The sequence below is a fragment of the Solea solea genome, chromosome 17 (genome assembly GCF_958295425.1).
Source record: "Solea solea chromosome 17, fSolSol10.1, whole genome shotgun sequence".
NCBI classification, from domain to species: domain Eukaryota; kingdom Metazoa; phylum Chordata; class Actinopteri; order Pleuronectiformes; family Soleidae; genus Solea; species Solea solea.
Window position 1 is genome coordinate 6,427,594 of NC_081150.1, and position 21,612 is coordinate 6,449,205.

The following is a 21,612-nucleotide window of genomic DNA, read 5'->3' on the forward strand; positions in this document are numbered from 1 at the left end:
AGCACAAAGGAAATGTGCTCTCTTTCACTCTTCAGCCAGACCCCCTCAGGCAGTCAATCAAGTGATGCCCACATCCTGCACGTTCAGGTGAAGATGTGAAATTGTGTAGCCTGGCCTCATCCCATTCATTCAGAGGGTTCTGACATTCTAGCTGTCTCTCCTGCTGCATTTCTGCTTTCTGACCTTGACCATCCTGAGACAGTCATCTCTCTCTCTCTCACACACACACACACACACACACACACCCTCTGCTGCTCAGTTCACAAACACATACACACACAAAACCCTCCCTCCTTCCTGCTGTTTTAAATATTGAAGATAGATAATGGTGTTCGCCTTCTTCCCAAGGCCGGGCAGAAAGCTTAGACACAGAGAAGCAGGCGCGCACACACACACACACACACACACGCTTCTTCATGTCAAAAGCACAAGCATGATTTTACACATGGAAGAAATAACACTTAAGATGGAGAAAAAAAAGAGACAGAGCAGGAATTCAACTTTTTTTCACCCCATCTACGTTGGAACTTCTACTTCACCTGTTTTTGTTTGCACCATCCTGGTTAATATGAAACTACTGATTTCTACAACCCTTTAACACACAATGTTCAGTGTGATTCCATCTCACATCATCAGACACATGCTTTTCATACTCAGTCAGCAGATTAGGAAATACCACTGTGAGGTGATCATTCCTCCCAATCTGACCGCTTTGACATCAGCGGCCCCTCCCCGCCCATTTCCTTAATCTAAGTCCCCATTTAATCTAATCAGTAATGAGAGCACAGATGTTGAATTACAGGATGAAATGACAGGCTGATTGGTGTTAACGCCATAATCACCACACAAGCAGTCTCAACTCAGCACCTGGACACTATTAATGTGAACAGAGATCCCATAGTGCTTCAGAGATAACAACTAATTCCTGCTGATTACTTTACATCAAAAACCTCAATATACACAGAAAAATACACAGATTTTTATGGAATATGTTTTTATTTTTCCTTGATATGTGGTTTCTTAAAACAATGCGGTCAAAAGAAACAGTACGTTGTCCATTTTAAATGTGATCCTCACTAAAAATGGCAATAAATATATATATCTATAACAACTTATGAGTCAAGGCCAACAAAAATAACAAGCTGTCTTTCTTTTAATATTGGTAATAGTATCATTCAATGAAATCATTTGTAAAATTACAGATAACAAAAAAACAGCTGCATGTTTTTATTGTAAATAGTGCAGAAATGTGATTATAGTTTGGGAAGACTTTGGAGAGCTGCTTGTTGGTGCTGGTGGTGGCTTTGTGTGCGACTGCGGGAGGAGGGAGGGAGGGAGGGTTACATGTCGTAGATCAACAGAGGTGCATCGATCAGCCACGACAATAAACATTTCAAACTGGTTTTAATGCCGTGGCTAATTGGTATGTCTTTTGCTTTGCTAAGCCATGAAGCCACTAGAGAATAATTAATAGTTCGCATTTAAAATGCCATTAGATGGTTAAGAATAAACCCCCTTTACAAAAGGGCACATATACACTGCTGCACTTCCTACAACATTAAAATCAGTTACCTATTTTATTGATGTGGATGCAGTGTACAAGGTTGGCTGTTTGCGTAATATGAGATATGCTTTGATATGACTGTTTTTCAGCATACGAAGCGAGGTAACAGTGTCCTCCAGAGGAAGAAAACAACACCTCAGCAGCACTTTTGTGTTACAAACACTAAAACACTATCTCCATTAGATAATCCCACACAGTGCCTGTAGGGGGAAATACCAATCATCAAATGCAGCATAAAGTGCTAAATAAATATAGATTATATGTTACAGTGGGTGTTGATCAGTGTATATCAGGGGGTTGTGATATGTCAGTGAGAGGATGTGTGAGGTTTTACGTATTGTTTCAAGGTTCTGTTGGTCAGCAGTGTCCAAACGGAGCCTGTGTGTCCAGTGGTCTCTGAACAATGACGACGTGGGCCAAGTCGGCCTCTTCCAAACTTAATTCTTTGTCGTTGAGCTCTCGGGAAGGAATCGACGTCGTCAGGACAAAAGGCGGGCAACTTCTCTGGCAGCGTGCTACGAAATCTTGAACATCGTTGATTCTGGAAAAGGAACAGAATAATTTAATTAAATAAAAAAGAAGACAGACAGAAATCTTCCCTACAGAGCATGACTGTTTCCTTTCTAGTGGCAAAACATTCCCACCCAAATACTCTACTCTCTGGAAAGCACTAGTATCATCCATTATTTATCACTGATGAGTACTCACAAGTGATCCTATGGAGACCCTTCTCCTCACACTAAGGCTATCTGAAGGTTGGAGGGGTTCATCCTTTAGCTACTAACCCTGTTATATAAATGCTGCACCAGAGTTACGCAATCCCTCACTCTCAGGGGATTTTATAGATCCACTCTGTTGCTACATCTCAGATTATGTTTTCTGCAGCCCCATGCACGGTGGCAGGGGATATAACATGATGCACCATGCCTTCAACCTCCACCAGACTAGAATAAAGCATTATGTAATTTACAAATAAAGCCCCCTCACTCCCCTCTGGAGCTGGAACAAACAAATATTTTTTGTGATTCCTTGAACTACTTCTGTCCTGCGACGCGTGAGATTATGGGATTTACAGACAGCACAGCAGGACTACATTTTTTCTGACCGCACAGAACAGTGTCTTCGTATCCAATAAGTAGACATGAAATGACGTTGTTAACCTCGCAGTCTGAAATGTGGACAGATGAGTTTGGGCCTTGACATTGTGGCACTCACTTGTGTGATAGGTTAAACCTCTGGACCAATCTCCTGCCGTCAGCCAACCAGATTTGCAGGGAGGTAACAGGAAGGGCGTGGTCCAGTGTTACCATGGGAATAGGAGGAGATCCTCCATCCTCATGCACAGACGGTGACCTGGCCACTACTCTGGGTGCAACACTGGGAATAAACAACAGATTAAGTAACAGAAGTATGAAACACATAGCATATGCACAGTGTGTTCAACTGTTTTTAACGTTGACACTGTGTGGGCAGAGAAAACATTACACGAAATATGTGTGAACCCTTTGGACAATTTAGTCTTTATGGAGTGATGCTTTGACAAGACTGAGGCTCTCAGTTCATCCTTGTGCTGGTCTGTTTGGTCAGATTTTTTTGATAGCTGGGTTTAGAGGGACACCTAGTGGTAGAAAGCAGTATCGAATCTCAGAGATAAACAAGTGCAAATTTGTCCATGGGAATAATGTCATGTTTCCATAGACAAGGGAGACAATGTATTTATCAACAATTTAATAATCAAAAGTCTCACTATGATATTTGTATAACCTCTTACCTGCCAAGTCGGTATCCTCTCCCAGTGAAAGGGTGAAAGGCCCTTTTCTTAGGAACGTAATTTCCTTCAGTCAGATCCTCCACACTGATCTCCAGTTCCTCCTCTTCTGCTCGACTCTCCCACTCTGCTGGAAGCTCTCTGGAACGGAAGAGATCAGTCCTGGAGTAAGTCAGATCAATCAATACGACAAAAGGCTCTAAAGAACATTACGCTTCATTTATCGTCTGTCACCTGGTTCTGGAGCTAATTTCCCCTCAGGGACGTGTAGGGTTTGACTGCAAGGTCAAACCAGTGAATAAAAACGAGGACAGACATGGTTTAATTACCTATATACACACTGGTCTGTTTAACTCTGTGTTTCCTTAAAAAGTGTGTGAACCATGGTTTTGAGCTCGAGTGACATCTAAAAATTGAACATCTGACAAAGGGGATCTTAATTTTTGTGAAAAGATACCCAGTTCAAACAAGCTATCTGTAGACAGCCTCATGTTTAATGCTATTGTTGGTGACTATGTATGGACAGTGATTTCATTTCATGTTGTGCAAGAAATTAAATTGCATCGCAAATGTATTTGACATTATTCTGATGTAGTTCTCTGTTATTCAAGGGCTTTTAAAAAAAGCTAACAAAAACATCTAGTCTGTAGTCAAATCAGTGTCATGGTGACACTGCTTATTCATTATCAGCCAGGAAATAAAAGGTGTTGTAACAATGCCACTTGTCTATAGTGCAGCTGTGTTCAATTTAAGTGCTTTTCAAGCTTAGAATACAGGCCAGTGATTTAATTACTAAAAGAACTCTGCGATTACCGCCACTGGTAATGATCATTAACAACCCTGTCAGACTCACTAATGTAAAGTATTTTGCAACATGTTTTTGTTCATGCAAATAAAGCAATTTGAATTGAATATTATCTGTTTGTGCCTTTAAGCATAAAAAGCATAAGGCTTTTTAACAAACTTAAGGAATACTAGCACCGACAAATTAAACCCACCCCCTCTTAATGGCATCGAGGAATTCCTGGTTCTCTGGGATGGAGTAGCTGCGAAACTCCTGGTCATTTACAGTGAAGCCATCCTTCCACAGCCTTACCACCATCTCCGCCTGGAAAAAAGGCCCGAAAAATGATCAGCCTGAGACTGACGACCCCATTGTTTATATTTTGGGCAGCATTGTCTGTACTGACTGTACAGCCAAAACTCTGTCAACATGAGTGGTCGTATGTAAACACAGCAGCACTATCACTGCAAATTGCTTTCTAACCTTGCCACTTGAATTTCTAGTGTGAACTTTTTTGTAATTATTCACTGATTCTGAGACTACGGTTTAATGACATATCTATCTAAGGATTATTACACAGTGCCAATCATTTAAAAAAAAAAACAGTCTGACACAATGACCATTGACAGCTGTGTGAGGAACATTTGGACAGATGTGAGCCTGAGGATTCAGGAGCGAGGGAGAATTTCTTCCTGACCTTTGATGACCCTGCGGCGTCGTAACCAATCTTCTCCACCTCATCGAGAAGGTCTTCTACCGAGAAACTACGCCTCATTGGAGCAGCCTCTTCATTTTCTTCACCAGCAACCCTGAAATGGAGTGTAATTCACTCATTATATGCCTTTCTGAGTTCAGCCTGAAGGAACAAAGTTTTGCTGTTATCTACACCAAGGAAGGTGAAGTTTTGGTTGTCTGTTTGTCTGCGAGCAACATAACTCAAAACGTAGAAGACAGATTTGAATTACATTGTCTGGGGGTGTAGGTTATGGCTCAAGGAAGAAAACATTAGCTTTCGGTGGTGATCCATACACTGATCTGGAGTCCAGATTTAACAAAACAACAACAAAAATATGATTTACTGTGTAAGATAAGATGCAATGACATTTCATAGGAAACTGAGCCTTAGCACCTTGGGGGGAAAACTGAGAGATTTCTCTGGGTTACTGCCTTTGGCAGAGAAAATATTGAATGCACTGGACCATATGGTTTAAATGACAATTTAAAACGAGGTGTTTTCTTTGATTAGCCTAACTATGTGTAATATATAATAAAAACTGTTAGTGTGACATACCAATTTTCACCTTTTTCACCCCCCACAGTGTCAATCTCTTTCATGACGTCCCGTGTTTTCCATCTACGGGAAATAACACATTAAAACAAATGTAATAAACAGAGGTTAAAGCGCTGGTCAACATGATTCCTTTTTTCATGGCCTCACCTTTAAATGCGCCATTAATATTTATTTATATATTCTGCTTACATTAATTACCTCGGTTAATGTCGTGTGTTTACTCCCTATAATTCCGTGTAGAAACAACTAAAACTGGTTAAGTAAGGATGTTTACTGATAATCAAAACAAGCAGCGTCAATTATGTGGGCAGAAAACGATGGACGTGCATAGAGCCAACAACCGCGACCTATGAATACTATAACATGGAATACATTGACAACGACACAGCACATATGCTCGTTATCATGCGCGTATTACGGTTAAGGTAAAATAGTGATTTACCAGTCCGTGTTTGGTCGGTTAATCCTGGGCTACACATCTGCAGCCACAACTTTGGGTTAGCAGCAGCTCTTCTGCTGAGCAATGTGTGTGACGCAACAATGTCGTAAATGGACTCCTGTTGTCGTAGCAACACTACACTCTTTCAGCACTGTAAGCACCTAAATGAACTCACATCTATCTATCTATCTATCTATCTATCTATCTATCTATCTATCTATCTATCTATCTATCTATCTATCTATCCATCCATCCATCCATCCACCCATAGAATAAACACTCACTTGTATTAATTAATGCTTTATTCACAAATTACCATGTTGTATTTCTTACTAAAGAAAAACAACATTTAGTTGTGGTAATACCTGTTTTTGTCCTTCATCTCATCGCGTTGTCCATGAACTAATGTGGGCATACATCTATAAATGTGCTATATACAATCTTTTTGGAAAAAAAGAAAGACGGACAAAGTCTCTGTTCTGCACAACATGCATCCACCTCCTCATGTTAGGAGGTGGAACACATTTGGTGAAGGAATTGCAATAAATAAATGAAAGGCTGTCCCATCACCTGAGAACCAGGGTCCCACCAAGCATTCTCATCTTAGACTGGGTCCATTTAACTCAAGTTTTATTTAACAAAACATGCTTATAATACACTTGTGATTCATTTACCAAACACATTTCTCTTAGAAACAGATGGTCACAATAATTAGAGTCTGCATCAGAAGAAAATACAAATTACAATGAGTTAAACAATAAAATATTACACAATAATACATACTGTACAGTACACTGTACATGTAGAAGGTTTGGGATACACTGCCCTGCTACACCCTCACATGAAAACAAAAAAACAAAAAAAAGTGTGCTAAAGTATAGACTGTAGTATTCTCCTGTAGCTTAGGGTACATTCTCATAGTTTTCCTTTGATGTTGCTGCAAATATTTCAGTCACTATCACTGTCACAAACCGTTATTATTATAAAGGTCTTTGCAGTGCCTTTATATGTTCTTTGTGACGTTTGCATGGAATCCCTTTGGTAACTAGGTCACTAGTTTACTGTGATAATAAATGTCCAGTCAGCACAAAATGAATGCACCTGCCGACCAGACCCACATCTGAGAGAGAGAGGGGAACAGAGAAATAAAGAGAGAGAGAAAGAGAGAGATAGAGCGATAGAGAGAAAGGGAGAGAGAGAGAGAGAGAGATGGCGCCTCCTCGATGCTGCGCTCACTGAGCCAGTGTTTGATGCCGGTTAGAGAGATTCAGTTAGGGCAGACAAAAGGAAAAATAAGATGGTGAACACGAGGAAAAGCTCGCGGGTGCGCACCGGCCCCTTCATCTCTTCGAGGACTAGGTCGTCGTCGAGATCCGAGCGAAACTCTGATGAACATGTAAGCCGGTTTCTTTTCTCAGCCGGTGAGCTAGCGGGTTCTGCTAGTTGGCTAGGTAGCTGTAGCCGTGGCCTCAAGATACTCCACGCAAACGCATCGTTCACAGACAAATACGAGCCCTATTGAACTTGACACCCGCTCAGTCACGCAGGCACACAATTAAAGAATTGAACGCAGCTACCCGCGCGTGTGTCGCTCACAGTACACGCATTGCACAGCTGTCAAATGACATGCTAGTGGTGTGAACTCCTGGCTAGCCCCAACTTGAGTTCCCTTTGTGTTTGGCAGTTGTAGCCGGCTGACTTGTTCCACTGTCTCCTTTGTATATTAGCACCGTAGTTAAAGACATCAATGAATATGGCATGGTGTTGTCCGCAGAACTCAATGCTACCACCCTGGAGGGCATCGTTGTATATTTGTTCTCTCAAATGCGGACAGATGAAGCAATTATTAGAGCTAACATTTGTAGGTTGCAGCTAGTCCGCTAGCTTACAGTGGGGGAAGGGAGTCTCGGGTTCACAACAGTTGGCTGGCTCAAGTCCCGTTTTTAGCAAGTTTGAACTTGATGAACTTTCGGTTGAAAATACCCCCGAAGACCCCTACATCGTCGTTTTACAATAAGTGTTTTAAAATCAGTGATATAACGTTAGATCGGACGATATTGAACTACTTTGTGACACAGTTCATATTGGCTCTGTCTTCACCCTGGTCGACTGACCTACAAGCGCTCTGACAGTCTTTGTCTCAAAATGTAAACATTGAGATTATGCAAGCCAAGAGGCTCTGCGTTCACACGTCGTTTACGGTCATTAGAGCGTTCAACTCAGATTAACAACTACATTCGTCGAGCTGACCATTTGGCCGTTCTGGAGTTTTTACTAGTCAGCTAGGCTACAATTTGTACTTTATTATAGAGACTCGTGTAATTCCTGGCTTGTGCTAAGATACATCTTAATGTTCTCACTTTACCAAGTTCAAATGGTTTCAAATTCTTTTTGTACACTTACATGCACTTCACTATGTGAAGCCCTCATGACATAGTTGCTAAATAAAAGTTCATTGTAGTTTTAAACTTCTTCATTGGCAGGAAATTATAAACACTTGTGAAACAGAAAAACAATATACTTGGTGTGATAATACGTGTTATACTCTTGTTTGTGCAATGCATGAACATGGCATGCAAACGTATATTAGTCTATTTTATTACAACTGAATAAATTAATATTTCAGTTTCTCTATTGCTCTTGAAATATTGCCCAACCCTATTTGTTACTTGCTTGTTTGGCTTGTTTGAATGGTGATTTAGAGTTGCAGCTGCCAGGTTCACTCCCTGTTGGTGCAGTTTGCACTTTTTCTGTATCTACTGAACCTGTTAGCCGAACCCCTCTGCAGGCATTGTGTTGCAGACAGTTGCCTATAACAACAGTTAGATATGTTCTGATATCATCAGTGACGTTGAGCAGTGAAGGGTGGAGCATCAAGGACATGTGTCTGGTCGGTGTTAGGTTGTCATTCAGAGAACACTGAGGAGTCTTGTCTCATCATAGGTCTCTACTTTGGATTTGCCATTTGGACTTAACTCTTAAAAGTCTTTTCAATTGATTTTAACCTAAACATAAATGACAGAGGCAAGGCGGAAGGACAACAGCAACAAACGGCTATATATCCTAAGTAAAGTGAGGTGGCTGCAAATGGTTTGATTGTGGGTGAGATGGCCAATAAGCACCTATGAAAAAATTCCAAAGGGGCTTCTACTGCTAATAAAATCTGAACGATAAGTGGTAGGGCTGAACAATTTTGAATGAATATCTAATTGCAAGTATTTTGACAGGAAATGTGATTGTGATATGATTCGCAATATCAGAGGGAATGGTATTTTTTTTATATCATTCTCATTTTCATTCAAAAAAACATATTTAAAAGGATTAATGTGTGATATTTGTGCAGCTCTGTGAGGAACATAGATGTTCTCTTCAGTCGGTAGTGTAATGTGTGTAGATAATCATATTTTGGCTTGAACAAATATTGCGTCTCTGAAAATTGCAGTAAGCTCTATTGTGATTCAAATAAAATTTCGATTAATTGTTCAGCCCTAATAAGCGGTTTGACAGGATAAATGCCTATTGCGACTGGGTAGCAGAGGGTGGTGTGGGGTCACCGGTGATATTGAGACACACTGACAGTGTTTTGGTAGTTACTCAGAATTCCTCATGTGGGTGACACAAGTATTGCACCAGAGCTTTAAATGTTGGTATGTGGTTTGTTTTGCAGAAGGATCCCGGTAGTGATGTGAGCAGCCCCAGTAGTCCCCGTCTTTCTCCCCCTTCCAAGCGGTCACGGCGGCAGATTACCTCTGAGCCTAGCTCCAGTGATACCTCCCCATCTCCTCAAACTAAGGGTCAGAGGGTCAGCTGGGACATTCCCACCTACCACACCAGGTCAGCTGCTGCCTTTTGTTTAACTCATTAAGTATTTTTGTAGTGTATGACAGCAGTGCATAATATTGTGCTTCACAATAATGCAAGTTAGTGGAGATGAACATGAGCTCTCAAGCAGTGTTGTGTGTGTGTTTATTTGCAGTCTTCTTTGCACATGCCCATATTTATTGTCTTTCTTGTTTAATTCATAGGCTGTCCTCTCGCATAATGCAAAACGGGCACGGTAATGTCATTTTCTTTATTTTGTTCTCTATTTTGAATACATACAATTGAAAAGCAAAATATTAAATTATTGGCCCCTAATTTAGCTTTTGTCAATGCTGCAGCCCATATGAGTCACCGGAGTGAGGACAACGGAGGTGGAGATCATTCTCGAATGAATGGCCACGTGGAGTTGAAGAGGAGCTGCCGGGTTAGAAAAAGCCAATTTCAACACCTCAACCAGAGCCTGCTGTTTGACCAGCTGGTCAACAGGTACCTTGCACTTTCATTGCAACACATTTCTTTGCAGTGCCAAAAGAAGGAAAGGAAAGAACATGGACATGGCTAGATCAACTTGGTTGTACTTAACCCAGGAGCCTCTGAAAATATACCTCTTATATGTTAAATTTATTGCTAAGGTGTCCAGGGCTTTTGTCTTTCGAGAGCTTCAGCTTTAAGGTTGTCAAAAATATTCATGTTGTTTCACCCATGTCTGTTGTCACTCTATGCAATATATTTAATAAATGTTACAAGAGTTAAAACAAACCACATATTTTGCTCCATCTCTCAGACAGATGTCAATATTTAACTTTCAGCGTCTTTCTTAAAAAACCATGTGTTTTTGCAGAAGTGTACTCCAGATAATGTGCCATGCACAAAAATGTTTACCAATGGTGTGCTTTTTGTTAAGGTGCCTTCAGTTTGTTTTGTGCCTGTGTTTGTGTATGTGCAGCACTGCTGAGGCTGTCCTTCAGGAGATGGACAACATCAGCAGCATCAGACAGAACCGTGAGGTGGAGAGACTTCGCATGTGGACTGGAGACACCGTGGAGGTAAGCGAGGCCATGCTCCGGCAAATAAAGCAGAGCTAGAAAGGTACAGCACTACTGTGTTATGATCTAACGTGAAAACAAGTGATGACCTCAAGGTGCTGCACTTTCAGGAAAACATGGACATGTACTCCCGAGTGAAGCGACGGAAATCTATGCGCAGGAGCAATTTCAGCATACCAGCACACCACAAAGTCATGGGCAAAACAGAGCAGGAAGAGGAAGAAGGGACAGAAGGTCAGTGTCCTTTCTTCAGGCCTACATAGACCTTGTGTTTATATTTCCATCCCGATAAAGTGGACAGCTTTTTGTTTATCGGCGTACACCTGACATGAGAATGTGAACACTTGGAATCTGACTCACTTCCCCTCTTGCAAATACACACATTTCTGTTCACAAAGAGCAAAGTTGTGTAGTTTTCAGTGACTCTGTTCGACAAATGTTGTCAATGTGTATCAGTCCATTGTGAAAGTGTTGCAGGTCTTTTGTGTTTTTCACATCTCTTCATCATTTCAGAATCTCACGGCGAGGAAGAGGAGGATGCAGAGGACGATGATGATGAAGATGACGAAGATGATGAAGGGGATGAAGCAGAAGAAGCAGGAGAGGAAAATGACAGACCATACAACCTTAGGCAGCGCAAGACGGTGCAGAGATACGAGGCACCACCTATTGGTAAAACATTTTTGTTTGTTAACTGTATCTTATTTTGTCTACTTCATTTAATGTTTTTATTCAGACGTTATCTGTGATAAACATTTGCTTTGGGTTTGCTTTCTCAGAGCCTGTGAGCAGAAGACAGAGCAACCCCTCACTTTTTGATACCCACAGATCCCCTGCAAGAAGAAGCCATATAAGGTTAGCACAAATGTGTTTATGAAAACATGGTCACGATTAATGAACTCCGAGGTTTGCTGACAAAACGTTTGTGTACTCATTTCCTGTCCAGAGTGAAGAAACATGCCATTCACAGCAGTGACACCACCTCGTCCTCGGATGAAGAGCGGTTTGAGCGGAGGAAAAGCAAAAGCATGACCCGCGCTAGAAACAGGTGATTGCTCTTATACTTCAGCTTAGATCGAAACATTCCTATTACATTATTTCTGTTATAGATTAGGTACTCCATAGACGTAATCACTCGGATCATTTTTTTTTTTTGTTTCACAGATGTTTGCCAATGAACTTGACGGCAGAAAACCTGGCTAGTGGGGTTTTGCGTGACAGGGTGAAAGTGGGTGCCAGCTTGGCCGATGTGGATCCCATGAATCTTGATAGTTCTGTGAGTGGAAATGCTAATAAATGCCAAAAAGCTGTATTGTAGAGTTGTAGCTTGAGCCTTACAAGTTGGAAGATGTATTGTTTGATATTTTGCAGAGGTCCTTGCAGGCGATGTGAGAAATGTGTTTCTTTCTACAGGTGAAATTTGACAACGTGGGTGGCCTCGGTAATCACATTCAGTCACTTAAAGAGATGGTAGTGTTCCCTCTGCTTTACCCTGAGATCTTTGAGAAATTCAAGATTCAGCCTCCCAGGTGAGAAGAACGAGAACAGAATTCAACTATCTTTATATTTTTTGTTTTGTTGTATTTCCTGACAGACAAAAAAAAAGTCAGTTATTGTCTGTCTGTTAATAGACAGCACATTCAATAGAATAGAAATATGCAGAATGTAGAAAAAAAATATGTCTATTAAAGCTATTTAATCTTTTCAATTCTTTTTTTAGGGGGTGTTTGTTCTACGGCCCACCAGGTACAGGAAAGACCCTGGTTGCACGAGCACTTGCCAATGAATGTAGCCAGGGAGACAGGAAAGTTTCCTTCTTCATGAGGAAAGGAGCCGACTGCCTCAGCAAATGGGTGGGGGAATCGGAACGTCAGCTGCGTCTGCTCTTTGATCAGGTGAGTCAGTGCTCCTGTGAGGTCAAGGTGGCACTTTCTTGCTGTAACCATAGTACCCATTATTAGCTGCCTTTTTTGCTATCCATTGAATGTATTTTTTTTTCCAGTTAATTTTTTTTTTTGTTTTGACCTTGTCTTCCATGTATGCTGTCCAATAGGCATACTTGATGAGGCCATCCATCATTTTCTTTGACGAGATTGATGGTTTGGCTCCTGTTCGCTCCAGCAGGCAGGACCAGATACACAGGTAAGACAAATATGATTTAACCCTCATGTCCCAGAAGACTGTACAACTATTCTGTATACTAAGTACACATAGCCATCAAAGTGAAAATAACAGAATTGTGAATAATGTCAAAGAAAAATCTCACAAGTCACCTAGACCAAACTTTAAATTATCCATTAATTTGTCCTTTTTATTTTGCTTTTACTTGTGCACACATTTGCATACCACCCTGTCTTCATGGTCAAACTGTTGCTGTTTCTTTCTTTGCCAAAAGGTGGCACAGGTTTGCCAGAAATGTGACAGCAGTGCACTGCTTCTATTTTCAGGAGATGTTGGCTGGATTTAAGTACTTCTCATCATTTGTTTGATTGACATTTAGCAGACGTAGCAGTCTGTATTATAACGTTTTTACATCAGTTTTAGACCGTTCAGCATGAGCCTTAGTAGAAAGGTATCTTATTATGCAAATACTGTAGAACTTGCAGTTGCCCCTCACGAAGATGCACACTAAATACCACAGCTACTGTTTCTGCCTTGCTGGGTAAATCTACACATGCATTCAACAGGCAAACGGTTAATATTTTTGCCTCACACTGCTTTGTTCGTTATACTTGTATTTGGCCATTCACAAGTCTTGTCAGTATTGATTCAGTCTCAAAAAGTACAAGGGCTCTCGATGTCTGCATGATGTCAGCTATAGACGCGAGTGGATACTGATTTTGCTGCTAAGTGTGACATTAAATGTATAATAATCTGTCACATCACCTTTTTTCCCTCTGCCCAGTTCTATTGTATCCACTCTGCTGGCCTTGATGGATGGCTTGGACAGTCGTGGGGAGATAGTGGTCATTGGTGCTACAAATAGACTTGACTCTATCGATCCAGCACTCAGGAGGCCTGGACGCTTTGACCGGGAGTTTCTGTTCAACCTGCCCGACAAGAAGGTGAGAAGGATTATAACATCAATATTGTGTGCAGCGGCCATGCATACATGTACACTATCAGTGTCGTCACATCAAGTCTTGATTTTTACTGAACTTCAGACGCTGTAGGAACAATGAAGTTTGATTTGTTGACCTAAAAGATTGCATCCTACGACCTTCACTGATTCTACGTCTTTGTACAGCCATCATGTAACAAATCACAAACTGTACATACAGTGATGTAACTACATGCATACCTAAGTGGAGATAATGGTGAAATAATACCCTGAAGTAAAGCAGTTTCCTTTATTGTTTTTAATTGCTGTTGATGTTTTGATATGCGTGTGAAAGAGATGCCCCTTAAGTTTCTGTTAAATAAAAAAAGGTCCATTTGTTTTATAATAATCTAAACGCTGTAAGACGACTTTTAACAAGACTGTTACATGTGTGTCAGTGATGAACAGTTCAGTGGAGGTGCCTCCTCCTCTTTGACCCTCTTTAATGGGTCAGCTTGCATCATTTTTCCACACAGTAGGATGATTGGTAATCAGACTAATCTGCAGGCCATTGCCGGCTGAGCTCACCAGTAGTGTGCCGCCTCCACCTGATTGAAAACCTCGCCTTTGTGCAAATGATGTGCTTTTCCGCTCACTCAAGTCCAGCTCCCTCCTGGTACTGCCCGAGTTAGAGACTGATATAAAGTCTGGCTCAGCTGTGTTGTTTCAGTGGGGAGGGAGATGATGTGATGAAAGGTGGTGAAACCCATTGCCCTTCGTTCGTGACAAAGACCACTTTGTTTCTAATGCAGCATCATCAAAGCGCTGTCCTGTAGAGATGTAGCAATGAACTGAAGAGCATAATTATGCCGAAGTGTGTGTGAGCGAGCCCCTTAGTTGAACTTAGTCATGCAACTGTCAGTGTTTGATTTTATAATTTCTTATGGTATGAATTTAAAGGAAACTACTTCTCTCATCAGTACACCTTGTCAATTCAGTACTTGCTCTTACGGCATCTTACGCCTTTGTTAAGAGTGGGAGCTAAACCGGTTACTTTGCCAGTGTTTTTTGAGATGTTGTTGCACTGAGGCGACAAGGGAATTCTTGTACTAACTCTGTATTTCTTTCTGTTTTTCTTTCTGCCATTTTACCCCTGCCTCTTTTCAGGCCAGAAAGCACATCTTGGATATTCACACACGAGACTGGAGTCCCAAATTGGCTGGGCCATTTGTAGAAGAACTTGCAGAGAAATGTGTTGGTAAGAGTGATATATGTGTTTAAAACTGTATGCCATCTTTACTGTGCAAGTGTCACGTCATATGGCTACTTTACACATGGGCTTGTCATTCATATAATTGTGGGATTTTTGTAAAGCTGAATTTCATACCAATGAAATATTAATCCATCTTTGTGACTCTGATGTGCTCTTAGGCTACTGTGGGGCCGACATCAAAGCACTTTGTACAGAGGCAACTTTGGTGGCACTACGTCGCTGCTACCCGCAGATCTACGGCAGCAGCGTCAAACTGAAGCTGGATATCACCTCCATCGTCCTGGGGCCTGGCGACTTCAGCAAGGCCATGAGGACAATCGTTCCAGCCTCCCAGAGGGCGCTGGCTCCCCCAGGCCGAGTCCTGTCCCCCACCCTCAGGCCCCTACTGGCTAGCTCATTCTCCTTGGTGCTGAAAGCTCTGCTCCGAGTCTTCCCCCATGCTCAGTGTACTGACAGGGACAACTCACGTGGTAGGGATCTGGGACTGTGGTTTGAGCTGTAATGTTTTGTTTTCACTTTCAAGCTGCTGACTGCTGCTTCTCCCACCTTGACTCCTGCTTTCTTCTCCCCTGCCACCTGTCTAACTTGTTAGTGTGCTTTCCCTGTTGGCACTTTTGTAATGAGGTGAGGAAAAAGAGATAATCAAGTACTTTATGTTACCCTCACACACTGTACACAGAACTTGAGGTGAAACGTCCCCCCCTGAGTATTCAGAAATTAGATTGGATAACCAGTCATTCTGTGAGCACTTCAATAACCGAGCTCCCACTCCAGTCAACAAGAGCATTTTCACCAGATTAACTGCAGTGCAGCACAATCCCAGGGTTGTACTTTTTGCACCCAATCACAACATGAATTTCCCAGGTTGCAGTTTTGCTTTAAATTCCTATTAGATCTCACCTAATAGGCCAGATCTCTTTTTTTACACTTACCTTTCTGGTGAAATGGCCACATTAGTGTCATCAATAGTGTTACTTTCACGATTAAATTCTTTAGAAACAACCTTAAGTTTACTGCCATTATTGTTCAGTAATTCCAGTAAATACGTTTTTGTGCAAATGCATGGCTTGATGGGCAGTGTTTCCTCTCTTTCCTAGGCGGTGACAATCAACTGCTTGAAGAGGAATTTTACAGCGAAGATGACAATGAGGAAGGCTCTGCTTCCATCTATGAAGCCGAGCCTGCTGCATCCCCAAAACGGTCTTCTTCTGTAGTGCCCAGACCCTTCCTCCATTTCTCTCGGTGAGTCCACAGAAAAACCTTTTCATGGGTGCTTGGTTACAAAGTTGTTATGTTTAAGAAAGTGAAAGTTTATTTACATTTCTTCCAAGCAGGTAGTCGTCTTCTATAAAGTGAAGACTGATAAGTAAATGAATAAAACAACATGCCTACAATCCCACACACAAGATCTTGCTTTACAAAAATAGTGGTGCTGCTGATCACTTTTTGTCAGTACAAGCCAGACTGTTACCGGTTTTCATTGTATTAGTATCTAGTTCACATGTGTCAGGTACTAAATAGGGACTAATATTGATCTCATACACTGTGGAAATGCAGTTATCTTTTTAGTAGAGGGACACAGATTTGGGTCAATTATCAGTCAAGCTGTCCTGGTTCTGTTTTAGGAGCATAGGAACCATATTTGATGATAACCAGCTTTAACTGACCTTTGTCAGGTTCTGGAAGATTAAAATGCAACCCACTTTAGCAGCTCATGCCGACAGCTCCTCAATGCCAATTTCAACTTGTATTACATTAGTTGCAAAGTAAATGACAATTTGACTGTTACTGCCAAGGCTAACAACTTTGAAGGAGATACAATTTCTGGAGTGGGTGGTGGAAAGAGGTGCATAGGCCATGGTATGTTGTCTCTACCATAGATTTCATGTGTTGTCTTGTGGTGATGATGAGAGAAAACGTGTCAAACTTAACCGCACCAATATGTGATCATTTTGTATTTGAAGTCCCTGTAGTAAATACAGGATGCACCATTCTGTCCTGCTCATAGTTGTGATGCTTCACTCTGGGCTTCTACTTATTTCGTGTTAATTGGTACATCCAGTGGTAGAATGTGGTATACTGGTCCAATCTGGCAATTGATTTGATACAGTGTCACATCTTAGACGTCATCAGAAACCTCCTCATATTGTATAATAAGATGAATCAACAGCGAAAAGCCCAGTCACTTCACAGGCAGCATGAGTGCAGAACGAGAAGGTGATTCTACGATTCTAAATCCAGGGTGGCAATATCTGCTTCCCCCTGAGAAGAAGTAACTAGGTTATTTAAATACTGACCTATTGCTTTCAAATTACTAAAACCATTTTATTGATGGACCTATTGAGCAGTAATCAAGCTCAAATCTTCAAGCCTTACACATTATGCTTGGAAAACTAAGATAGTAATTTTCCCTACTCAAGCACAAAAAAATCTCTCCAGGCACATGCATATTTATAGATGTAGAGAATCTTTATTGGCTGGTCAACAAAACAGCACTTAATGCCTATCGGCTCTATGTCTTCCCCAGTGGTCCCAAAGCCAAGGTTAACTGGCTGAGTAGTCAAATCTTGTTTGTTTGACTTCTGTGCCACAATGGAGGATAATAGGAATCTTTGGGAGTGTCAGTGACAGATTCCTGCAGGTGGAGTCACAGATGGGCCACAAATCATGCACGAGCCAGATGAGGGTACAGGCTGGCTCATCTAACACTCTCAGTAGGTTTTGTGGAACAGTGTTAAAAGCAGACCTTCACAAGTTGCTGTAATTGGAGCCTATGCTGCAGTCAGGTTGTAGTCTGTGTGTAAATATGAGGGCTGGGTATCGCCGCTGATTTCCTCCATCAATTTGATTTCTATTTGACTCCGTTTTCAATGTGATTCTATTCAAAATTCTTTTAAAGATATATTTGTTTCCATGCCATTTTTGCTTGGTGATGAGATTGTCACAGAACTAGTGAAACTGCAAAATTGTACATCATTTGGATCTCTGTAACTGGTACATCATTAAAGATATTAATGTCTACATAAAAAGTGACAGCAAAGTAGTTACATCAAGACGTGCGGAGGAGGGTTGCAAAGGAGCTTCAGTGGGACAGTGTGTGTGTGTGTGTGTGTGTGTGTGTGTGTGTGTGTGTGTAAATCAAGCTTCAAAATAGTTGTCACTGATGTTCGCTCTCCGCCGCAGCAGCTGAGTGTTTGTGTTTGTGAGAAACTTGCTCTGGTCGCAGACGGACCATGATATAATTTTTTTTGTTTTCCACTCATAAATTCTTACTTTGCAAAGACCTTTAGAAGGATTCATGCTTTCACGTTCATTGTCTCTAAAACAACACCAGAAAAGGTCGCTAGGTTTGTCGCTTTTTTAAGTCACTAGAGGGCTCTGAATACTGAAATTGCTATGTTGGCAACACGGAAACAGCTGAAAAATGTGTTCCACCAATCAGCATTCTTCAGCACACAGCACAGGTCCCTAGTCACGAGTAGGTACTTCTTTCGGGGAAAGTTTGCGCTTCGAGTCAAAGTTTTTTTTCCCTGGGTAATTTTGGTGGAAACGTAGCAAGGTTTTTCAAGATCCTGGGTAAATGAGAAAAGTTCCTGCGGTGGGAAAGGGGCTGTAAATTAATTTTACAGCGGTGCGACAAAGCAATTAAAGAGTCACGTGTTGGGGAAAAATCAGCTAAAACTTCAACTTCCACTGCTCATCACATCACACCAGGAATTTTGGGACTTGCACATCAACAGAAATTATTTTAAAAAGTCTGTAAAAAGTAAGCAATTGTCTCGCACATCACCTTCTTGGGGTCATCCTTCACTCTCTCAAAATGTTCCCAAACTTTGGACATCTTAACCAACATACTATTTGATAAACTTGTGTGTATCAATCGTAAACACTGAAGTGACACTGAAGACACAGCTTCCCATGAAGTTTCTGGTGTTTTTATCAGTTGATTTTTGGTCTTTGAAATAAACATTGATATGAATGGGGAAAATCAATTTTGTGAAACCAGTCCTATTAGACAGCAGAGGACTTAACTCTTTTTCATTATATAATATAGTGGAAATTGTAGGTTAGTCCAGATTTTATGTGCCTCTATTATTCTTCATCTAATCACTTAACTTGGCACTAAAACACATTTCTTATTCAGATCTTATCTGGATATCATTTTATCCTGATTTACATTTAAGATGTTGCGATATTTTGTCTCTCATCAATTTGCCCTGCTTATATATAATCCTGCCCTTGTGAAAGTTCTACTGTATCGACACGCTACAAAAACGATGGTAGCATAATATTGCATTAGATTTTTGTGTCTTTTATTGGTCTCATATATATACTCCATCCCTTTTTCTAAAGAGGTTAAGTCATTACTTAATGTGTGTCTTATCTCAATTGGTCAGTGATGTAATTGCCCAGTTTTGTCTTTTTGTGTCAAACTGTGTGGGGAGAGTCTTTATTATAACCAATATTTTACTGGTATATAACAGGTACTGAGGTGGTTGCACAGTAGAGACTATCACTGTATTTAGGTTTAATCAAAGTGGTATCAACTACTGCTGCAAATCATTAAAAAAAAAAAAAAAAAAAAATGCTTGTTTCAAATACAGTACAACCTTTTGTCAGTGATCATCAGGTAAAGTCTACTGTGCTGACTATAAACTCCCATCTGCCTCCAGCTCTGCCCTCCAACAGCCCTCAGCATTCCGGCCTCGTCTGCTGTTGGCCGGGCCCTCTGGCTCAGGACAGAGCTCCCACTTGGCCCCTGCATTGCTGCACCATCTGGACAAGCTGCCAGTGCACCGCCTGGACTTGCCCACACTCTACTCTGTCAGTGCTAAGACACCGGAAGAGTCATGTGCTCAGGTAAGTACCCACAGAGAGGGTGTGTGTGTGTGTGTGTGTGCGCACACAAGGGGATTTGTATTGATGGTCAAATTTGCTTGTTTTAGGTTTATAGTGACTTGTACTAATTTGGATTGATCTTGGTTGATCTCTGTGGTCGTAGGTTTTCCGAGAGGCCTGTCGGAGTGTACCCAGCGTGGTGTTCATGCCACATATCTCCGAGTGGTGGGAGAAAGTGGGTGACACTGTGAAGAGCACCTTCCTCACCCTGCTACAGGATGTGCCCTCTTTCAGTCCGGTCCTTATCCTTGCCACTGCTGAGACTCACTACTCACACCTGTCAGAAGAGGTACAAACACAGGCACTGTTCATACCTGGCATTAATAAAACTCATATGATCACAAGTGCACAACTCGTCCAGTAGTACAGTACGGTACAGTTGGTTCACTTCTGGCACAAGCGGGACAAGCGCGCGCGCACACACACACACACACACACACTGATGTCTTGGGTTTACATGGAGCCTGATCTTACATTTTTTGATTACGTAATTGCTGTTGATGAAAGAAATTCCTTTAATACGATAGTAGTGGAGGCTAGACACGTTTCAAAGGTTCCTTACCTCTATCACAGTCAGGAGCGGACACATACAGGGCATCACAGTCAAGATCTTCCGCTCCCACAGTTTTTTATCTACTTTGGCTCCATCTCCCTTTTCTTGTCATTTATCCCACTGCCCACTTTTCTCCCTGGATATCCTTACTATTGCTCCTTCATCCTCCTTTCTTGGATTTATTATTCTCTTTCTGAAAGCCAAGGCAGAATCACACCCCCTGCTGTGGGTTCATATGTAAGGGGGGCATTGCAGGAGAGTAAAGGGAAGTGGAGAAAATTATACAGGGAAAAAGAGATGGAGAAAAGTAAGGAGGAGGGTTTTCTCCTGTCATGCAGCAAGGGTTCTAATTAGGTCAGAGCCCTGACAGGTCCAGGAATTTCTGAATTTGTGTGCAACTGTTGTTTAAGGAAGACCTTAATCCTAGCCATGGTCCAAGTTTCAGTCTTTGAGATGATTCTCTCTGTAGTAGACTCATTAGTACTGAGACACCTGTGCATGTTTATTCTCTGAAGCTGTTATTGCTTCTTTTTCTATTATCTTCTTTTGTTTCTGAAATTTAAGTTATTCTTTGTTGTCTTCATGTTGTGTAGTTGATAGTTTAAGGTTTTACGCCACTATTTTTGTTGTTAAAGTATGTATCAGTATAAAAATGAAGGCAATCAGTCCCTGCAGAAGATACAGTGGTGGTGTCTTTGGGGAAATTGACATTTATTACATTCTAGGTGACTGGAAAAAACTGTATAAGATTGGCAGTTACACTTGGCATTAAATTACCTCGGTCACTAAACACATACCAGTCTTGAGCAGCAAATTAGTTCCACATTCCCACTGGTCAAAATACAAATGGGAAAGTGTTGAATTGACATACACTCCCAGGTCAAATGACTCGTGAAATGCATAAGGTTTTTTCCCCGCTTCAGCTTGGATTGCATTTGGCGGGAACACAAGACACTTTCGATCATGCTAGTTTCTTCTTCATTTTCTTCTTTTTTTGTCAGTGATTCAAATTCTTGCATCACTGTTGTGACTGTTGTAGTGAATCGTCCGTTTTACAGCTTGGGACAGTGACAGTAGAAGATGCAGACAAGTTACCACTGTAACATAGTCACTGAGCTTCATGGTGTTGTTGT

General features: G+C 41.3%; 2 protein-coding genes across 3 annotated transcripts in view; one reads left to right on the top strand and one right to left on the bottom strand.

Annotated features, from left to right (window-relative positions):
* Nucleotides 1-983: 983 nt before the first annotated feature.
* ubxn2a (UBX domain protein 2A) lies at nucleotides 984-5,939 on the bottom strand. 2 transcript variants are annotated; one of them, XM_058612658.1, is made up of 7 exons: nucleotides 5,850-5,939; nucleotides 5,408-5,470; nucleotides 4,814-4,925; nucleotides 4,331-4,440; nucleotides 3,336-3,473; nucleotides 2,780-2,941; nucleotides 984-2,105 (listed from the first exon to the last, which is right to left on the bottom strand). In XM_058612658.1, exons 2-7 carry the CDS (start codon nucleotides 5,449-5,451, stop codon nucleotides 1,922-1,924), a joined length of 750 nt encoding a protein of 249 aa, XP_058468641.1. In that variant the 5' UTR covers nucleotides 5,452-5,470; nucleotides 5,850-5,939; the 3' UTR covers nucleotides 984-1,921. The 2 variants fall into 2 exon arrangements, with proteins under 2 accessions (XP_058468641.1, XP_058468642.1); XM_058612659.1 differs by lacking the exon at nucleotides 5,408-5,470 and having other exon boundaries at nucleotides 5,850-5,937.
* A 987-nt stretch (nucleotides 5,940-6,926) lies between these two features.
* Nucleotides 6,927-21,612, top strand: part of atad2b (ATPase family AAA domain containing 2B) — a 64,657-nt gene continuing 49,971 nt past the window's right edge. The window contains exons 1-19 of the mRNA XM_058613130.1: nucleotides 6,927-7,242; nucleotides 9,514-9,680; nucleotides 9,872-9,903; nucleotides 10,007-10,154; nucleotides 10,615-10,714; nucleotides 10,825-10,948; nucleotides 11,228-11,386; nucleotides 11,494-11,569; nucleotides 11,661-11,762; nucleotides 11,879-11,990; nucleotides 12,128-12,243; nucleotides 12,435-12,609; nucleotides 12,768-12,856; nucleotides 13,620-13,779; nucleotides 14,922-15,012; nucleotides 15,186-15,497; nucleotides 16,125-16,269; nucleotides 19,701-19,887; nucleotides 20,030-20,215. Coding sequence (XP_058469113.1) covers nucleotides 7,144-7,242; nucleotides 9,514-9,680; nucleotides 9,872-9,903; nucleotides 10,007-10,154; nucleotides 10,615-10,714; nucleotides 10,825-10,948; nucleotides 11,228-11,386; nucleotides 11,494-11,569; nucleotides 11,661-11,762; nucleotides 11,879-11,990; nucleotides 12,128-12,243; nucleotides 12,435-12,609; nucleotides 12,768-12,856; nucleotides 13,620-13,779; nucleotides 14,922-15,012; nucleotides 15,186-15,497; nucleotides 16,125-16,269; nucleotides 19,701-19,887; nucleotides 20,030-20,215 — 2,580 coding nt within the window. The 5' untranslated portion in view covers nucleotides 6,927-7,143. The remainder of the gene's footprint in view (nucleotides 7,243-9,513; nucleotides 9,681-9,871; nucleotides 9,904-10,006; nucleotides 10,155-10,614; nucleotides 10,715-10,824; nucleotides 10,949-11,227; nucleotides 11,387-11,493; nucleotides 11,570-11,660; nucleotides 11,763-11,878; nucleotides 11,991-12,127; nucleotides 12,244-12,434; nucleotides 12,610-12,767; nucleotides 12,857-13,619; nucleotides 13,780-14,921; nucleotides 15,013-15,185; nucleotides 15,498-16,124; nucleotides 16,270-19,700; nucleotides 19,888-20,029; nucleotides 20,216-21,612) is intronic.

What these genes read in the sequence shown, in the direction of transcription:
- ubxn2a (XM_058612658.1), bottom strand. Translation starts at nt 5,451, where the DNA reads ATGAAAGAGATTGACACTGTGGGGGGTGAAAAAGGTGAAAATTG. An exon ending in ACGCCGCAGGGTCATCAAAG is followed by an intron (nt 4,441 to 4,813) that starts GTCAGGAAGAAA and finishes CCTTTTTTCCAG; the next exon opens with GCGGAGATGGTGGTAAGGCT. An exon ending in CTCGATGCCATTAAGAGGGG is followed by an intron (nt 3,474 to 4,330) that starts GTGGGTTTAATT and finishes CTTCCGTTCCAG; the next exon opens with AGAGCTTCCAGCAGAGTGGG.